The following is a 17,477-nucleotide window of genomic DNA, read 5'->3' on the forward strand; positions in this document are numbered from 1 at the left end:
CCCGCCGGACGTGGGATCGTGGGAGCTGTCGCGCAGGAGCTCATGTGGAGCGTCGGAAGTGGCGGTGGAAGGAGCGCTGTGTGCCGAGCGCATGGTGGGAACTCCGGTGGCAGCCCGTGAGGTGGTGTTACTCTGCTGGGCCACTCTGGTGGTGGCTGCCGCCCCCACATCTGGCGGGTCCATGTTTGTGCCGAGGCAGCGAAGGGCACTGCAGCACCCCTGAATTAACAGCGGTTTCTTTGAGAGTTCCCCTTATGAAGCAGTAACCGGGCTCCGCTGGTGCCGCTGCTCGCTGCCCTTGGACTGCATATGTATCCCCCGCGGGGCCGTACCAGGAAGTGGCGGGTTTGGAATACGATTTGCGCTCGTTCTCCCAGGCTGGGGGAGACGCCGTATGTGGTCAGCTATTGTGGAGCTGCATCGTTTTCCGTGATGACTTGCTGTGTATGGTGATGCTTTTAATTTCTGTCCATCTAACAAAACAAATTTCACATTTTTTTCAAGCATTCTTGTCACCTCTTCTCCTCTGTGGGCTCACAGAAACTGATGCATGGGTGTCTTAAATGGACACGAGCTTGATCCTTGTGCTTCACAACTCCTGGGTACAAGCTCCCAAATCTGTACCCTGTAATAAGTGGTTTAACTGCTCTGCTATTTCCCCAAATTTGTGTGCATTAAGATCAAGTATTTTATTCTAAACGGGTGTTTCTCGGTCAGGTACCTCCTGCTTACTCCTATGCCCCTGTCTTTTTTAAAGAGATGCACCATATTAGTTTTAAGAGCATTGTCAGACTTTTTAATGTGTGGTTTACTTTTTTTATGTGTAGCACATATGAACGCACCCCTTTCTCCTCACACGTTGATCTTGGCTGCTGGAAAAATCCACTCAGTGTCCTGAATGCCTTCAATATAGGACATCGCAGCAACGCTGGAATTGTTGAACTTACTTTAATTTAACATAGGGATTTCAAAGAAAAAATTAAACTCTTCTGTCAGATTTAATTTACCAGTCTATAGCCAAAATCCAGGGACTGATCTATGCAGTTTCTACTTATAAGTCTACTTACTAAAAGTGTGGCCTAACTGTGCTAGTATTCCATGGCTGGAGCAGGTCAGAATTTTGTCTTATCCCGGTATGGAGTTCCATGACCCAGCTTCTTGCTCGCGGCCCAGCCTCTGACTGAAGACTGGGCCAAACCTGTTGCTTTAATCGTCCTAAAATCTGGTTTACTCAGGCTTTGAACTTTCCCTGACATAGCTGAATCTGCTCAGATTTTTCTAAACCAGACGCTGTTCAGATGCATGTCAACAACCAAGCCCGGCTCCCCCGAGAGCCGCCCAGCACACAGAACCGTCAGGCCGCGCCGGGCCTGCTGGCACCGGCAGGTCCACACCACAGCGAGAGGCCGCGGCACGCCACGCGCTCTGCGTGCAACAGCCGGAGAGGGCCCACCGCGGGCGGCCGGGCCACGGGAACGCTGCGGCTGTGGCTCACGACGGGCGGGGCGACTTCCGCGGGACGCGGCACGGCTTCCGGAAGAGGTGGGATCGGTGGGTCCGGGTACGGCTCTCGGTTCTGCTCGGCTCCGCGCCCTCGGCCGTCGCCATGGCCCGCAAGAAGCTGCACCGGCCCATCGCCGCCATGGCCAAGAAGATCCGCGAGTATCGGGCGCTGAAGGATCGGCCGCGAGACTCTCAGCGCTTCTCCGTGGACTACGAGACCATGCGGCGACCGCTGACGCAGAAACGCCTGCCCGTGCGGGCCTGGGAGGACGTGCGGAACGAGAACCGGCTGTTCGCGCTGCTCTGCCGCCTGCCGCGCTTCGGCGTGGGCCGCACCGTAACCCGCAAGTCCTGGCTGTGGGCGCACGACGAGCCCTGCTACTGGGTCATCACCAAGGTGAAGGCGGACTACATGGCCGAGGTACCTGCCCCGTGCTGCCCGCCGCCCCCCTGCGCTCTGCGGAGCTCCCGCCCGCCGGTCCGCCGCGACCCACTCTCAACAGGTTCCTCTTTTCTTTGCAGAACATGGACCATGGAAGAGCCTGGGGCTACCTGACTTTCAAAGGTAAAACCGGCTCGTTTTCCCACACATGGGGGCAGGACTAGAGAGTACCGGGTGCGTGAGGGTGGCAGGGAAATCGGGCTACCTGCCTGGGAAATTTGTTTTTCTCAGATCTTCTAATTGGAAAAGAAGTTCCCCGCGTTTCAAAAGCTGGGATCTAGCTACTTCAGAATGTCTTTCCAAGGAATGCTGTGGGAGAGCCAGTACAGTATGACCTTGGGGAACAGCAGCACTAAAATCATATTAGATGAGCTGACTATTCTGAGACTTTCAAAGCATGACACAATATGAGCGTGACGGTATTCCAATTAAAATTGTCACTAAAAAGGAAAAAGTGCAATGGCAAGTAAGTTGTTTCACTAGAATTTTAAAATAATGATTGGAGTTGTATGAGTGAGTTTTCCTTTTTAGAGCTGTTTTATATTAAGTATACAAATTTCCCTTACTGGAATTACTGAAATAGTACTCATTCAAAGGCTTTTAAGTTGTTGAGAACTTTTAACACTTGGTTTTCCAGGAAGCTTTCATCATTGTAGGGAGAAATTATTCTTGTTTCTTAGCCATGGCAATGGAACTTGAGAGAGACAAAGCAAAACTATAAATTAAGAGAGGGTGTCATCCACAAGGCTGGAACATCTTGCCTGTAGTCCTTCTAGCCTGTTTCTGTTTCAATTCTCAAGGACAGAAGTAAGATCCTATAGTGTAGCAGGGAATAATTTATCCAGCCCTTTGAAAACTGTTTACGCTTGCCTGTTGTAGTATTTTGGGTGCCAAAGAGTTAACGATGTGTCTGGAGTCAGATTTTTGTGATGGTGTTCCCCACTGGTGTTCATCATCTTTTCCCAGGTAAAACTGAAGAAAAAGTGAGGGAGATTGACAAAGCCATGTACCATGATTGGCGTATGGTGCCGAAACACGAGGAGGAGGCCTTCAAGAAATTCACCCCAGTGCCTGAAGAGACTGTTCATTTCCTGCCCTACCCACCACTGCTCCGAGCCATGATCCTTGCACAGTGGCAGAAGGAGGGAAAACCAATCATGGAGCCAATTATTGATCTGGAGAAGGTGCTGGCCTCTCCCCAAGATCAGGCAAAGAAAAAAGCTGCAGGGACACTGGTATAAAGACTTGTTATGTGTTCTGAGCATCCCATGTGCTCTCGCTGCCTGTTGGAAGCCCAGTGCATAAGGGGTCTTAGAGAGTCCCTCTGTGATCATTATGGTAGTATGTTTCCAGCTTTCTCCTCAGCCCTCTACAGTCACCTCATCTGAAAGGGAAGCTGCAGATATACTCAGACTCCTCTTCTGTAACTTTGGTTTCAGTCAGCAAAAATGATTCCTTGGATAGTCTCTAAATAAACAGCTCCAGTCAACCAGCTGCAGTTCTTTGGAGCATAAAATTTTTTACACAACTTGGGTCCTGCGTGAATCACACAAAAATGACTGTGAATATCACAGTATTTCACAGAGCTGTGAAAAAATGTATCTGCAAATGGAAATAAAAGTTTTCTTAATTTTGCAGCACAGTTCTAAGAAAACTCATGATTTTTTTTCAATGCCTGGAAATCATCATGGCAGCCAAATGCAGAGCCATTAGCTCAGGCACAGCATCTGGTTCTCTGAAGACAGCAGAATGTTCTGGGTTACTTGAATGTGAAGGCAGTGAACAAGAAGTGAGGAACATGATTTCAATACTAAGATATTCCAAAGATATCCATCTCTTACTCCCAAAGATGGCTGTCAAGAGATAGGAGAATTTTTTTAATTCTGGTGATGCAAAGGAGGTGGGCTCTTACCATTTGAAGCCAAATGTAAATTATCCCTGTTCCAGGGCAGCATGTTATGAACATTAAAACATGGAGCTCCTGAGCACAGTTCCTGGTATTTCATCTTATGCAGTGGCTGCAAATGATGCTGCTGTGTCAAAGGCTGTTGGAGGGTCTGGTCTGGATGTGGTTGAAGGGAGCACAAGAGCTGTTCAGCTCTATAGATCAATTCCTTGCAGAAGTAACTTTTTAGTCCCTGTGTCTGCAGGTAGTCAGGAGGTGGTGTTCCATTTACTGCAGCATCCTGAAATCACAAATAGCCTGAAGGGATTTAGTGAGGGAGAGCACAAACGGAACTCTGCTCAACCTGGTGTGTGTGGCCTGGATGAGGCTGGTAACATGTGGCCCCAGCCAGCAGGAAGTGGCTGTCATCAGGCAGGAGCACACGGATTGACAGTGGCTACCTGTATTTCCATTTCCTCACCAGAGGCTCCTGAAGGATTAAGATGCCATGGGATATGAAGGAAAGCTTTTCTTGTGAGTTATAAGCTGGTCCTGTGACAAGGAGCAGAGTCTGGGAAGAACTGAGCCTGCCTTGTTGTGGCAGGAGCACTGAAGAGCATGTGCCAGATCTAGTTCTCTGGCTTCAGAAGGAATAGGAGAATACAGGAGAGGGATAATCAGGAGTAGTGTTAAATGCACAGTTTGAGGGCTGTGAGCCTTCCCATGGCAGTTGCTGTGGCTGGAAGGTAGTTTAACTGATTCCCATAATTCACTGCTGGGCACTGAGCTGAGCTGGTGTCTTCCTGTCCTCACCATGACTGAGGTATTACTGAACACAAACCAAGAAAAACAGAGATGGGAGGGAGGTGTAATTGTGAATCCAGTCGGGATCTCAATGTAGCACCAGCAGAGAAGTTGTCTCCCTGAGGGGGCACATAGAATCTGACCACAGTGGACAGACCCAAGTGCTGATCACAGCAGCCCCAGAAAGGCAAGAAATGACCTGTGACCAAAAGTCAAGGGTCATGGGTCACCCTTACCAGGGAGGCAAGCCAGCAGCAAAACCAGATGTAGCTGATAAGGTATAGACTCACCTAAAAGCTTGGGTGAATCTCTGAAGATGATGTAGTCAAAATGCTGCCCCCCAGGTCCAAAGAGTCTATCCAGGGGTGGCTGGAAACAGACAGTTGAAGACTCCAGGTTGTGCTTCAGTGAGGCTCCTGGGCCATAGGAGGAAAGGGCCCCTGTAAAGGTGGGGGTCTAGGTGGCACTGATCAGGACAGTTAGGACCTGCTGGTGAGCTCAGGGTCATAACACCTGGGGGAACGGGTGTCTTCTCACAGAGCCCCGACAGCCTGGGAGCCTTACCCTGATAGTGAAGGTCCCTTCTGGGAAGCTGCACAGCCTGTTGGGTGTGTGTTGGATTCCATGTTCAGAACATGCTGTGAGCTCTGATGGGCCTCCCAAACTTCTATGTTACCTCACAGATAGTTTACCAACACAGGGGGATTGTTTGAAGGGTGTTGGCAGTGACATGCTTTCTTAGCCACCAGACATGGGTGTAACACCCTGTGTTACAGTGCATGCTGCAACGAGATCCCGAGAGCGACTAGCATTCCTGAGGCCCAGAGCACATCATAGAAAATGCTGACAAAGGGATGGAATCTTCTTTTTGCAATCCAACAACTGGTTTATTGAACACAGCTTTGAATAGGTGTAGGGACAAGGACCAAGGATTGGGCTAAGGGCACAGAGTTAAATGAGGGGCAAAAGGGGCAGATCTGAGGGTCAGGGTCAAATACGGACAAGGGAAAAAAGGTGCAGGGGAGTGGATAAGGGTTGGGAGAACCAAGGGGATAACAGGGGTGGAACAATGTGGCAAAACAGAGCCACTGGAGGCTAAGGGAAGGAAGAACATTCTAGGAAGGGTACCTGAATGGTAAACAGGGGCTGATCAAGGGTGACATCAATCCCCACACACTCTCAGAACACCAGAACCCAAAAGAACATGTGGCTGCAAAAGGCCCATGGGAGGGAGGCCTTTCTTACTGTTCTATACAGGCATCTCTTCCCTTTTGCCTCTGCACCCCCAGGGTTGAGGCATTTTGGTAATAGGCCCCTGGGCCTCCACAGCTCTGCTCAAACTGCTCCTGCCCGTTTCAAAGGGTGCAGCCCCAGGGATTTAGGATGGATCACAGCACATGTTTCCAAATCTTGCTGTTGAGGTACCTCCATTAACTGCAGAGGCCTTGCCAGTTTTACAACACCCTGGCCTGTGCCACACCACAGTGGTGTGGAGGTGACTTGCCTTAGGGCAGAAGATCCTGGAGCACCTCTCCAGTCTTAAGGACAGAGTTCCCTTGTACATTGCCATGTCTAGCCCTTGAATCAATGCAGTTCTACAAAATTGTTGAAGGTGTCCAAATGCTGCTGGGACTGAGGAGCAAGCTCCCTGCGGTCAAATGATGCTGTTATCACTGATGCCTATGGGACTGTGAAGTGCCAATCTGTACAGTATTGAAAAATGACCCAATGTGTTATCCCTGGCAGTTCACCTGAAAGAGCCACCCTGACTAAAGTTGCAGGAAGCCAGCAGAATGCTTCTCTGCTCCAGCTTCTAGTTCTGAAGTTGTGCCACCTTTTATTTCCACCATTTATTTCTGCCACTGGTACAAGCTACAGATTGCACTGTTGCTTGCTGGACCAGCCCCTTCTGCTCTCACCTTGTGACCCATCCTCATTTCATTTCTTGTCACTGAACTGCTCAACAGGGAACATTTGAGCTGCATTCCCATCCTTGCAAGTGCCCTGTTAAAGACTGAGCAACAATCCCAGTGCCTTCATAGGAACACAACACACTGCCCAAGCTGATGTTAACATGTTTATTACATACAGAACAGATACGGTTTGTTGTTGATAGCATAGGGGACAAAGCACAGGAATGTATTCATACAGCAGGCTCTTTACAGAATGCCATCTTCAGACCAAACAGCGGAGTTTACAGGCCTTAAGACACTTTTAAAAATCCTTTTGTAACATACAAGATACTTTACATACATCACAGTGGAGATATGACAGAGAAGCGTACTGAAGCCAGTCAGTTTTCACCTTGATGCCCAGCAGCCACCCAAGGCCGCAGGAGCTATCAGTGGAGGCTGGGTATTCCCCCTGCAGCTGCCCCTCTGGGCCATGTGCTTCTCTTGGAGGAAAACACAGCATTGAGTTGGAAAGGAACCTGATGGGAGGTTCCATCATGTTGTTAGGGCCCAGTGGGTGACAGGAAACCAAGTGCTGTCCCTTCAACTGTTCAAACCAGTTACAGAACAGTCAGTGGTACAAATTCTGACTTTCCTATGAAAGTGTTGACAGAACTAAGGAACTGAACCCTACCAGGGCTTCTTTTTTTCCCTTCAGGTAGCCCAAATTCTGAAATTTGCCTGGCCCTAACTGATGAAATATTACATGACAGTGGAATCTGTGCTCTAAATGTTGTATTGTTAACTTCAATGCACTGTGTATTGGAATCCAAAGAAGTCTTCCTAACAGAGCGCATATGGCGAAAGTGAATGAGAAACCTGGAACAGTCAGCAGTGCCCCAGCAAAATGTCCCTGGTGAAAGCTCCCCCAACATGCAGGCAGTGGCTCAAAACATCCCTTAACCTCGTGCCAGTCACAGAGCCCAGTATGCAGACACCCGGAAGATGCCCTCCAGCTGGATTCCTGGCTTGGGGAGGAGTGGTGTGGTGGTTCATGTCACCAGCACTGCTGACACGTAGCGTGGGCACCACTGTGGCTGGCTGAGGCCTCTGTTCACCAGAGGTGTCTCCTGCCTTCTTGCAAGGAAAATTTATGCCTCAACCTTTCCTGAACTGTGGATACAAAAAGTGTTTTGGTGCTGCTGTGTCAGGAGAGATGCCACATTAAAGCATCCCCTGGGAATATGGCATCCCTGCAGCACACCAGGACCTGCAAACCTGATCCATGGCAGCACGCACAGGACACAGTGGAAGAGGAGATGGAGGCTTTCCCAGCTGTCCCCATACTGTCACAAGGACATCTTTGTGAACCCTGGAGTGCTGTACAGGTCAAGGAAGAAACAAGATGACCATCACAAGCTTCCAAATTCATCACTAACAAATGCAATTTGCCCTAGTCCTGCACACCCAGAAAACAATGTTCAAGGGACACAGAATTTGTCCTTGCAGGACCATGTCAAAAGGGGAGAACACACCTCTACACCAGGAACTTCCATATTCTGCATCTTGAGCTCAAAACCACTCACCCTGGGCCCATTTTTTGCTGCTTGTTTTGTAAGCAGGATGCATATCTGCAATCACTCAGCAGTGCTTAGACAGAAAGGGCTATCACCACTTTTCTTGGGGGCTGTCAATTTTTTCCAGGAGTCAGAAATTTCCATCTTTTCAAACTACTTACTAGCATAGTCACTGCTTGTGATGTTAGGTAAAAGATGTCAGGAATCTAGCCTCAGTTCCTTTTTCTGTGTGACATCAGGTGAGACATAGCCTTGACTGCACTTGTCCAGTCTTTCCTAACCAACTGCCAAGTCTCTGTTTTCCAAGTCTTTGTGAAAAGAGATCTCCTTCCAGCAGGTCCTAAAAAGAAGACACAGCCTTGAGATGAGGCAATCTCAATGTGTTAATGTAGAAGTCACAGCAGATCAACACCATCTGCCCATGCCTATCTTTTAAAAGCCACCAAATGCAAAGCAGAGATAACCACCACATGAACCTTTCAGAATGAACTCAGGAGTTCTTTTCTGTATGGAATTTTTGGAAGGGAAATTAAAAGTGTTGCCTTTTCTGTCTTAAAAAAGCAACATTCCAGTACCCTTTTGCTACTACGGCTGTTTGGCATTGACAATCAAACACCTATCTCCCATTTGAGCCCACAAAACAATTCTCTTGGGAGACACACAGGCAGGTTCCCAGCACATGACTGCCGAGGCAACCAGCAGCAATAAAGGAAGGACTTTCCCCCTGCAAAGATGGAGGATGTGATCCCCACAGTAAGGGTGCTGCTGCCTTCTCCAGCCCCACAGCCAAAGTGCTGCTGAAACCATGATGCTCTTTGGAGGGTTCCTTGGACATTGGTTTCTCTAAGTCCAGAGGATGTTATTCTGTGCTTAAGGGTGAATAAGGATAAGATGAAGAGTCTACCCATGAACTAGAAGGATTTCTGCTGGGGTGCTGCAGAAGTGATTCACCATCACTGCTTTAGCAGGGAATACCTGGGGGACACACTTCTCATGCAGGTGGGAGTGAGGCAACCTACCCAAGAACCTTAGCCACTCCCCTCCAGCTGCCCCTCCTGACATTGGGCAAAGGTTTCCCACAGTCCTGGCTCCAAGCTCACTTCATGGTGTACTGCCATTCTTCTCCTTTTAGATGCCAGCTCCAGAGCAGAACAAGAACCTAACCATGCCAAAAGCATACGGGCCTGAGATGAAAGCTGCAAGTTCAGAGGTTCAAGGGGGTCACAGTCCAAGGCAGGAACCGTTGCAGTTGTCCAGGGTCAGTTTCCAGAAGGAGTTATAATGCAGGCGTTCTGTATGTACATCATGGCATTCGGGCGGGAGGAGGGACACTTACATTGTGGGAAAAGAGGAATTCTCACTCAGGGATGTATGATACCTGCCACACAATAATGTGGCTCCGTTCAGCCTTGGAAAGTACTGGCTTCACCTGCGTGCCATCTCCTGCATTGTCTTCTGTCTCATCATCTTCTCCATCCCCTGAACAGAGAATAAAGAGAGTAAAAATGTCAGGAAAGAAAATGCCATAGTGCACTGCTCTGGAATACTCCAAAGAGGCCAATACCCCTTTTAGAGTCCCAGCAGTCTGGTAATAGACACGGTGAGCTGAGATCTTTCTCTGTGCCTGGAGAACATTTACAGCAACCCCATTCTTTTCTGAAGCTGGACTGCATGGATGGGACAAACTAGCTCCAGCAGCAGCAAAAAACACCCTTCCTTTCAGGGAAGCCGATTTTTGCATAGAGCACCCTCAGCAGCATAGATTATTGTAGTGGGGCAGCAATGTATGGAGCCAGTGGCACGGATGCATTTGTTCTTTCCAAAGCCATTCATACTGATGCTATTTTATGATAGTTTTCATATATTTGTAGCTTTGTAGATTGCTAATGCATGGCGGTAGCTCCCAGTACTTTTCCTGCCCTTTTCCCCTACATTTTAGAACAGTAAGCTAACCTACTAACACATTCCTGATATACTATTTAGCCTTGCATCTTTAGTTAACCAAGGACACCTTGCTTTTTACCATGAATCACAGGCATAATAAATGTGTGGCAAAGCTCTTGGACCAACTCCAGAGGGGCAGAACCTGGGGAAAAGTACCTAACCAACTGCTCTTCTGATTGGACAATATTTGTTAAATATATTAATTTGTTTAACTTACAAAATTGTAGAAGTCCTATACCATGTGTGTATACTGTACCTGGAGGCCTCCAGTTAAAGATCTGCTTTTATATTACTTCCTATATTAGTATTGTCTCTAAAGTGTGTTGTTTTGTTCTCAATTTTGCAGGCATCTGCAAATGCAAAATTTTGTGGCACTGCAGCCACAGGGCACAGGTTGACAGCCTTGTGCTGTGCAAGGAAAATCCTTAATTTCCCTCCCAGCCAGATGCAGGAGAAACAGTGCGGGGCTTTTCTGCTTTGGCTCCCCACAACAGTGATGCCTTACTCCATGACCACAGCTATGCACCCACCACCTTTCCAGATGCCTCTCACCAAGGGCACTTACCAATCCGGAAATCGATGTACCCTTCTCCTCCACTCAGCACCAGGACGTTCTTTAGCTTCTGCCCCTCAGTCTCAGTGGCTGCTGTGCTGGGGTTCTCCGAAGGGCTGTCCAACACACTCCCGTTCAGGGTCGCAAGGACATTGCCTAGGAGAGGACAGAGGTGCTGTCAGTGCCTCTGCTCAGCCCTCACACAGTTCACACACACAAACATATTGTGCAGAGCAATTCTTTCTGCTAGTCATATCTGGCAGTCACTCGACTTTAAACATAGATGTATGAACCACTGGAAGTGCCAGCCATGGCCTGAACCCTAGTCTGCTGCAGATTAGCTGCAGCCCCTGCTACAGAAGAGTGAAGGGACATGCCCTTGCTGAGGGAGGACTGTGCACATCCTTACCTGGCACAGAGACGAAGAACTTGACAGCATCACGGTGGCCATGGAAGCAGAGCTGTGCCTGAGCCATGGAGCAGTACGGAATGAAGCTACTGGCAGATTTGTCACTGTTGTCATCACCATACACGTGGATGACCCCACCGGAGCGACTGCCCTCTCCAGAGGTTGGTGAAGTCTTGTTGGCTGGAGACAGGGAGCAGGAACACCATCAGTGATAGCTTTGAGTCACCTTTACAGAAGGGACTCAAAGAGAAAACTCATGAGCTGTGAAGGAAAACCTGTAAACGTGCAGGTCTCTTTAAAGGTCTTTTATGAGTGATGTGATGGAGAAGACCAGATTACACAGTCCCTCTCTTTTAGAGTGGGGCAAGCTAGACTGGTGTCACCAGCAGTGATCCTGTCCAGCCTCCAGAAATAACCTGCTGTCCTAGCATCAACCTTGGTCTTTTGTAGCTGGCAGGGTACCCAAAGTGTCCACTGTCCCCTGGAGGAGAATTACTGCTCTGGATTAGTTATGCTGCTCAACTTCCAAGTCAAGTCCTTTGCTCATGCCCGGTCATGAGTACACATGCTGCTGAAAGCAGTCTCTCAGTCTGGTGAAGCCTCTCAGTCCACTCAGAGTCATCACAGAAGTGGAGTGAGAACCTTCCTCATTTCTTGATTTAACAATGACACCAGACTGTCAGCTACTTCAGCAATTAACATCTTTCAGATGCTCATCATCCACAGCTTCCAAGAAGGGCTTAGGTGCCTGTATCCCTCATGATCAAGCTTCGAGAATGTGACAGTTTCCACTCACCAAACAACAGAGACCAGTACACTGAGCTTGGGGTGGGAGATGCTTTCTTTCTGCATGCACCCATATTAGTACAACAGGAACAATATTAAACCAGGCAGATTTCACTTTTCTGTGAGAGAGGTTGATTGCTTCATTAATTATCTGCAGTTCTGTGTTTTAACTTGGGGTGAATTTCAGTTATGTGACTTGGACAAAAGAGACTTTTCCCCATCAGGCTCAAGCCAGGATGGTGGGACAAGTACAAATACTTTGACGGAAGAATGAGAGTCAGTGTGTATGTACAGTATCTGGATTTTTACTGCAACTAATATGCTTTAAAAGGTGGAGACATGTGTTGATAATGCATCTGGACATCCACATGAATGTCTTTAAGTGAGAAAAATGCCCCTCTAATTTCGGACCCTGGAAAGCCATGAATTTGAATTCAGATCCTGCCTTAACTGGCACAAACATAAACAATTCTTCATGCTTATCAAGTCCACTTGGGTTCAACATCTTGTTTGATGAATTACAGCTGGCAGGTGCCATAGTACTGCTAACCATTGGCCTGAAGCTGATAAAAGAAACAACCTTGTAAACAAAGGATGAGCAAGGTAGACCCTGGAAGAACACTCTACTCCTGCTTCTGAATCGATGAACCTTTCCAGTCCCCATCTCAAACCAGTCTACCACAGTAAGGGAACCACTGCTGAAGAATAATTATTCTTAACACAAAAAACCAGAAGGATCAACAATGAGATGGAAAAAATTATTTACAGCCATGGGAAATGAGGATACTTTACATGACTGTCTCTGGTTTGCTTTTTTCTAATGCAACTTAAAACAAAAGAGTGATGAGGAAAAATGGATGGAGAGAAGTTGAATGGCAGAATGGAAGGGTGGGAGAATGACTACATAGGGAGACAGGTGTAAAAGGAATGACAGCTGTGGAGGGGAGGCAATGGACTTACCCCGGAGCCCAAGGAGTTGGCCGCGGTGGAGGACTACAGCTAGGCACAGGAAGGGAGTGGGAACACAGAGGGGCACGGGAAGTGACAGGCAGGATGGGAGAGAAGAAAAAGGTGATTACTGGGAGATAATTTGGGGGCAACAAAAATAGTATAAAACCTAGAGAAACCACCACAGAAGCTCCTATTAACATACTAACACTATTCTTGGTCACTTTGCTCTTACCATACAGGGACATAGTATCTGAGGTGGGAGAGGGACCTTGTCACAAGGATCCACTGCAACATTTTTTGTGAGATTTTCTTGTTTACCTCATTTTTTACAGACAAAGATAAAGTAATTGGTTTACAGCAGGGAAAAAGTTTAACCCAGAACAAGGACAGCAGCCTTAAGACAATGGGCTCCAGAAAGGAACTTAGAAACAAGACCAAAATTGCAATGCATGAACAGGACTGTGTCACTGCCCTCCTGGTGTTAATCCCAGGCACATACCGCTTCACTGCCCTCAGAAACCATTCCAAGCCTGATATTCAGGAGGATTACAAGAGGTTTGCTCTTTTTACACAAGAGGTATTTGCTTCTCAGCTTTCCTGCGGGCATTGGTGAGAAAACATACATTTGTCTACTTTCTGTTGACAGCAATTGCAATCAGCCTGAAATCCTACTTCCCCATGGTGACCTGGATAAAATCTTCAAAGTAAGATGCTGACAGGCAGGTACAGAATAGGACTAGTAAGAGCTTCAATTAAACTTCCAGCTCCAAAGATTCACCTATTTACTCTTACTGTTGGGTCCCCTCACCAGGCTGGATTTGGTGTAGGATACCTATTTCTACTTGACTGATAAAACTGAGCCCTAATCTGAGTAAACTGAGCTTTTCTAAGCTCAGTTTCTGGAAAACACTGCTATGGAAACATTTGGCTGACTAGGCCAAAATAGAATTTCCAGGGAGATCTTCCTGGTGACCTCTCATCCCATGGCCTCCTTTTGGAGACTTACTACAATTCCCAAAGCTTTGTTTCCCCTGTTTCACAGTAGCTACAGAATCAGTTTGCATCACTGCTCTGTCAAGGTCCAGGGCTGCTCATACTCTGAGCTCTTCTCCCCGAACATGGCTATGATTAAATGGTGTCAAATGTCAGGAAAGCATCAGCCTGCCTGAACCACCACCAAGTACCACCTAAAATATTCTTTTTTTTAGGGGAGATGCCAGAGTACTTTCAATAATGTCACTTACTCTCAGTCAGGGGAATGGAGATGACAACACCGTTCCCAGTGCCCACCCAAAGTCGGTTGCCAGCAATGAGCAGGGCTGTGATCCGCACGAAGGAGAAGCCCAGCTTTCCAGTGCCTGGGAAGCATGAATGAGAGTTGAGGAGTCAGTGATGACTTTGGGCAAGGTCCGCTTTGGGCAAATTCTGCCTTAAGCTCAGTAAGCAACAGACCCTCACCTAGCATCTTGCTGACGTAAGGCTCAATGTCAACATCCTGCAGATGTTGATGGCTGTGGGCATGGTAGAGCCTCAGCGTGGAGTCCAGGCGGATGGAAACCCACACTCCATCTCCAATCCATGCCAGCTGTCGCACCTGGCTCTCCCGACGAGGATGGGCATCAAAGGATTTCTGAAATAGGTGAACCAACGTGAGTTCACAGAAGTTTTGCCATTATCTATACTCCACATATACATACATTCCGTTTTCAACTGAGATCACTTGTTTGGATTCCAAAGATCTTGGAGAAAAGCTGTGTTAATGACAGCTGATCCCAGCAGTTCACTACTGTACACAAAAAAATCCTTTGCTTGAGCAGCTGTATAGCAGCTTTGAAGAGTTGACAGTCTTTTCAGACCACTTGAGGAGCAAGAACATTTAGATGCCAAGAGCTTTCAATGTACTTGATAGAAGAAGAAAACACAAAACTCCAGGATAAATTCCAAAGATCAAACTGCTTTGGATCATTAATGTGAACTTCAGATCCAGCACTTCTTATCTCCTTGATTAGAATTATTTCAAGCACTCGCAGATTTGTACCAACGCCATTGTACTGATTTTCACCCAAAAGGCACTAAACATTGTTTCTTCTTTAGTGGGATCCCGGGGGCTTACTAACTGTACTGTTCCTTTGTGCCAGAATGCCTTGTAGTGGTTTAGGTTTGTTAATCTGAATTTTTTGGCTAATGTACTAAATAATATGGTGGGTTTAGTGTTAGCTAAAATTACTAGTGCATTTATTTATTTTTTGTTGTGAGAAATGGATGAAGAGGAGGGCAAAATAGGCTTCAAACTTAAAGGGTATGAAGAAAACTTTATTAACAAAATTAAAAGAATAAGAAAAATTAGACTAAAACTTTCAGAACCCTTTTTCTCCCTTTGCTTGACTTTTTTGCTTCCCCAACTGACAATGTAGAGACAAGATCTGGGATTTTGAATTAGTTACTACTTTTACGATAGTTTTTCATCAGCTCTTGTAGGGAGAGCAGTTGGGTTTTTTTTTTTGCTATGCTATGAAGACTTCTTTACAAGGAACAGTTTTCTTGTAGTTTTTTTATTTTCACAAATAGCAGCTGCCCAGGAAAAAAATCTGTAATTGTGAAGCTCTTTGTATTTTTACAACTTTACACAGCTGAATTAATAGGCTATGTTAACTTATGGGGTATTATCTAAGGATGAGCTGTTTAAAAGTAAAGGGTTTTTTAATTTATTTTTGTGATTATTTCTATTTCTGGGAACAGAGGTCTTCTTCTCTCCCTGGGAGCAAAGAATCTTTATTACTCATATTTTTTCTTCTGTTCAAACTTTTCATGACATCATAGCTACTTTAACATTAACTTTATTTCATTATTGGATGCGTCTGCTCACATCTACAGTTTCAACACTCTATCCCCCCATACTTTCCCATGAAGTAAAGGTGATATTTTAGTGTATCATAGTCTATTTTTATGGCCTTACTAAAAGAACTTTTAGCCCAAATACTAGGGCATTTTCTCATTCACCTTCTATTTAGGACTTGACTTTTTTTTACTGACCTCACTGTCTTTATATTGTCTTCTACGTGTCTTTATTTTATCTTTTTCTCTCACCCTCAAAAAATTATAGTCTACAAGTCTCATCTATGTACTAAGAAAAGTTAGTATCTCACCCAAGCCTGCAAAAGATTGTAACGATTTCTACTAGGCAGTAGCTAATAAATTATAAACGGTGCTAAGCCCCTCCTTTTGCCTGGCAGCCACTAAGAGGACACAGCAAAAGAAGCCTAGCCTGGCCCACAGCCACTCCCAGGGCCCAGCAGACTCCGACTCAGCACAGGCCAAAAAAAAAAAGCTCAATGTTAGTTAAGTATTAGTAGCCATATTAGGCTACTAATATGGCCTAATCTCGGCCAGGGCCCCGCAGTCTCCATTCCTTCCCCCAGCTACTGCTAGGGCCCGGCCTGGCCCTGCCAGGCCATACAGGCCAAAACAGAATGCGGCTGGCCCTACCAACACTACTACTTCCTCAAAACTAAAAGCAAGAGCAGGCTTGCCTGTTTTTAAAATGTGAATTTCACAGAAACAGACACACTTTCCAAATAGTTTAATAAATTATTAATTCTCAAAACTAGCCAGCTAGTAGTTTTTTTCAAGCACCAGAAAAAAAAATTCTAACAATTTTTCTCAAAAAAATAATTTCTGTAAGTAGTTTCTTTTTTCTTAACCAAATATTAATTTAAACAAAGCTAATGCATGCCTACATATGGAAAAGCCTCAGATTATACGTGAAGAGTCACTGTAAAACAAACACCTATGTTTGAACAGTACATGACCTCACAGACTCCCCAGTAAAGGCAAAGAAAATTCTCAATTTAGACTGACAGAATTATGCTCTGCAAAGGGAGGAAGGAACAAATATCCCCTGGCAGATTAGATCATAACATGACCCAGACTGACAGTCTTGGTCTTGTGGTCAGCAATGATAACCCAAATGTTCTGAATTTTACACACAGCAGCAGAGAACAACTGTAAGAGTAACTACAACATAAGTGTGTGCACCCATAGAGACGTATGTGCTCTCTTACCTCAATCTGCATTGTCTTCGGCTGGATAACATGGATTTTGTTCTTGTAGCCACACCAGACTCTATCATAGACCACAGCCATGCAACGGATGGAGTGATGAGTGTGGCCAAGATCCATCAGGTGGTAATTACTGAGATCCCACTGACCATCTAAGGTGAAGAACAAGTGTGGAAAGATGCAAGTAAACATACATGCATGACATGTAAGCATACAACAGAATCCTCTAACTTTATATATATATCTGGGTATACAGGCTTAGCTGATACTCAAACGCTCAGTTTGCTTATGTCTGTGACCTTCCCATGACTCCTGGGGAGTCTTACACTTACGAAACATGTAACGATACAGTTTAGTTTGGTGTCTGACAGCTCCCAAATCAGGCCAATTTAAACATCCTTTATTGCAAGGAAGTGAACAGGCTTCTCTAACAAGTACAACAAAACCAGCGGGAGAAGAGGGAAGACTATGCAGCAACTTAAAAGGAAATGGGCCATACAGTCTTCGTGTTGAGGCTTCCTCACATCACAGACCTACAACATAATTCCCCCAAAGTGTCAAATCCAGGAAAAGGAATCAAATCTCCTCTCGCTGTTATTTTTAACTAACCAGATATTGTGTCCTTCACAGACAGGAGGCCTCTACGTCATGAAGCTTTATCTTATTTCTGATG

General features: G+C 46.2%; 2 protein-coding genes across 28 annotated transcripts in view; one reads left to right on the plus strand and one right to left on the minus strand.

Annotated features, from left to right (window-relative positions):
* The first annotated feature begins 310 nt into the window (after positions 1-310).
* MRPS34 (mitochondrial ribosomal protein S34) lies at positions 311-3,587 on the plus strand. Its single transcript, XM_005522771.3, has 4 exons — positions 311-444; positions 828-1,924; positions 2,026-2,068; positions 2,912-3,587. Exons 2-4 carry the CDS (start codon positions 1,607-1,609, stop codon positions 3,184-3,186), a joined length of 636 nt encoding a protein of 211 aa, XP_005522828.1. The 5' UTR covers positions 311-444; positions 828-1,606; the 3' UTR covers positions 3,187-3,587.
* Positions 3,588-6,698: 3,111 nt separating this feature from the next.
* The window catches only part of MAPK8IP3 (mitogen-activated protein kinase 8 interacting protein 3), a 75,831-nt gene continuing 65,052 nt past the window's right edge, over positions 6,699-17,477 (minus strand). For 22 of the 27 annotated variants that reach the window (XM_088064212.1, XM_088064211.1, XM_088064209.1 and 19 more), the window contains 7 exons: positions 16,808-16,956; positions 14,205-14,376; positions 13,991-14,104; positions 12,756-12,794; positions 11,010-11,189; positions 10,613-10,756; positions 6,699-9,582 (listed from right to left, as the gene is read on the minus strand). In XM_088064212.1, the coding sequence (XP_087920338.1) occupies positions 9,461-9,582; positions 10,613-10,756; positions 11,010-11,189; positions 12,756-12,794; positions 13,991-14,104; positions 14,205-14,376; positions 16,808-16,956 (920 nt within the window). In that variant the 3' untranslated portion in view covers positions 6,699-9,460. The remainder of the gene's footprint in view (positions 9,583-10,612; positions 10,757-11,009; positions 11,190-12,755; positions 12,795-13,990; positions 14,105-14,204; positions 14,377-16,807; positions 16,957-17,477) is intronic. The other 5 variants (XM_088064214.1, XM_088064215.1, XM_088064199.1 and 2 more) reach the window with 3 other exon arrangements.

The sequence above is a fragment of the Pseudopodoces humilis genome, chromosome 18 (genome assembly GCF_049639895.1).
Source record: "Pseudopodoces humilis isolate 2021_Gansu_Grassland_sample_001 chromosome 18, ASM4963989v1, whole genome shotgun sequence".
Lineage (NCBI taxonomy): Eukaryota > Metazoa > Chordata > Aves > Passeriformes > Paridae > Pseudopodoces > Pseudopodoces humilis.

Excerpts from the sequence above, each read along its gene's own strand:
- MRPS34 (XM_005522771.3), top strand. The coding sequence starts at position 1,607 with ATGGCCCGCAAGAAGCTGCACCGGCCCATCGCCGCCATGGCCAAGAAG. Across the intron at positions 1,925-2,025 it reads AGGCGGACTACATGGCCGAG|AACATGGACCATGGAAGAGC; the intron begins GTACCTGCCCCG and ends TTTTCTTTGCAG. Across the intron at positions 2,069-2,911 it reads GGGCTACCTGACTTTCAAAG|GTAAAACTGAAGAAAAAGTG; the intron begins GTAAAACCGGCT and ends ATCTTTTCCCAG.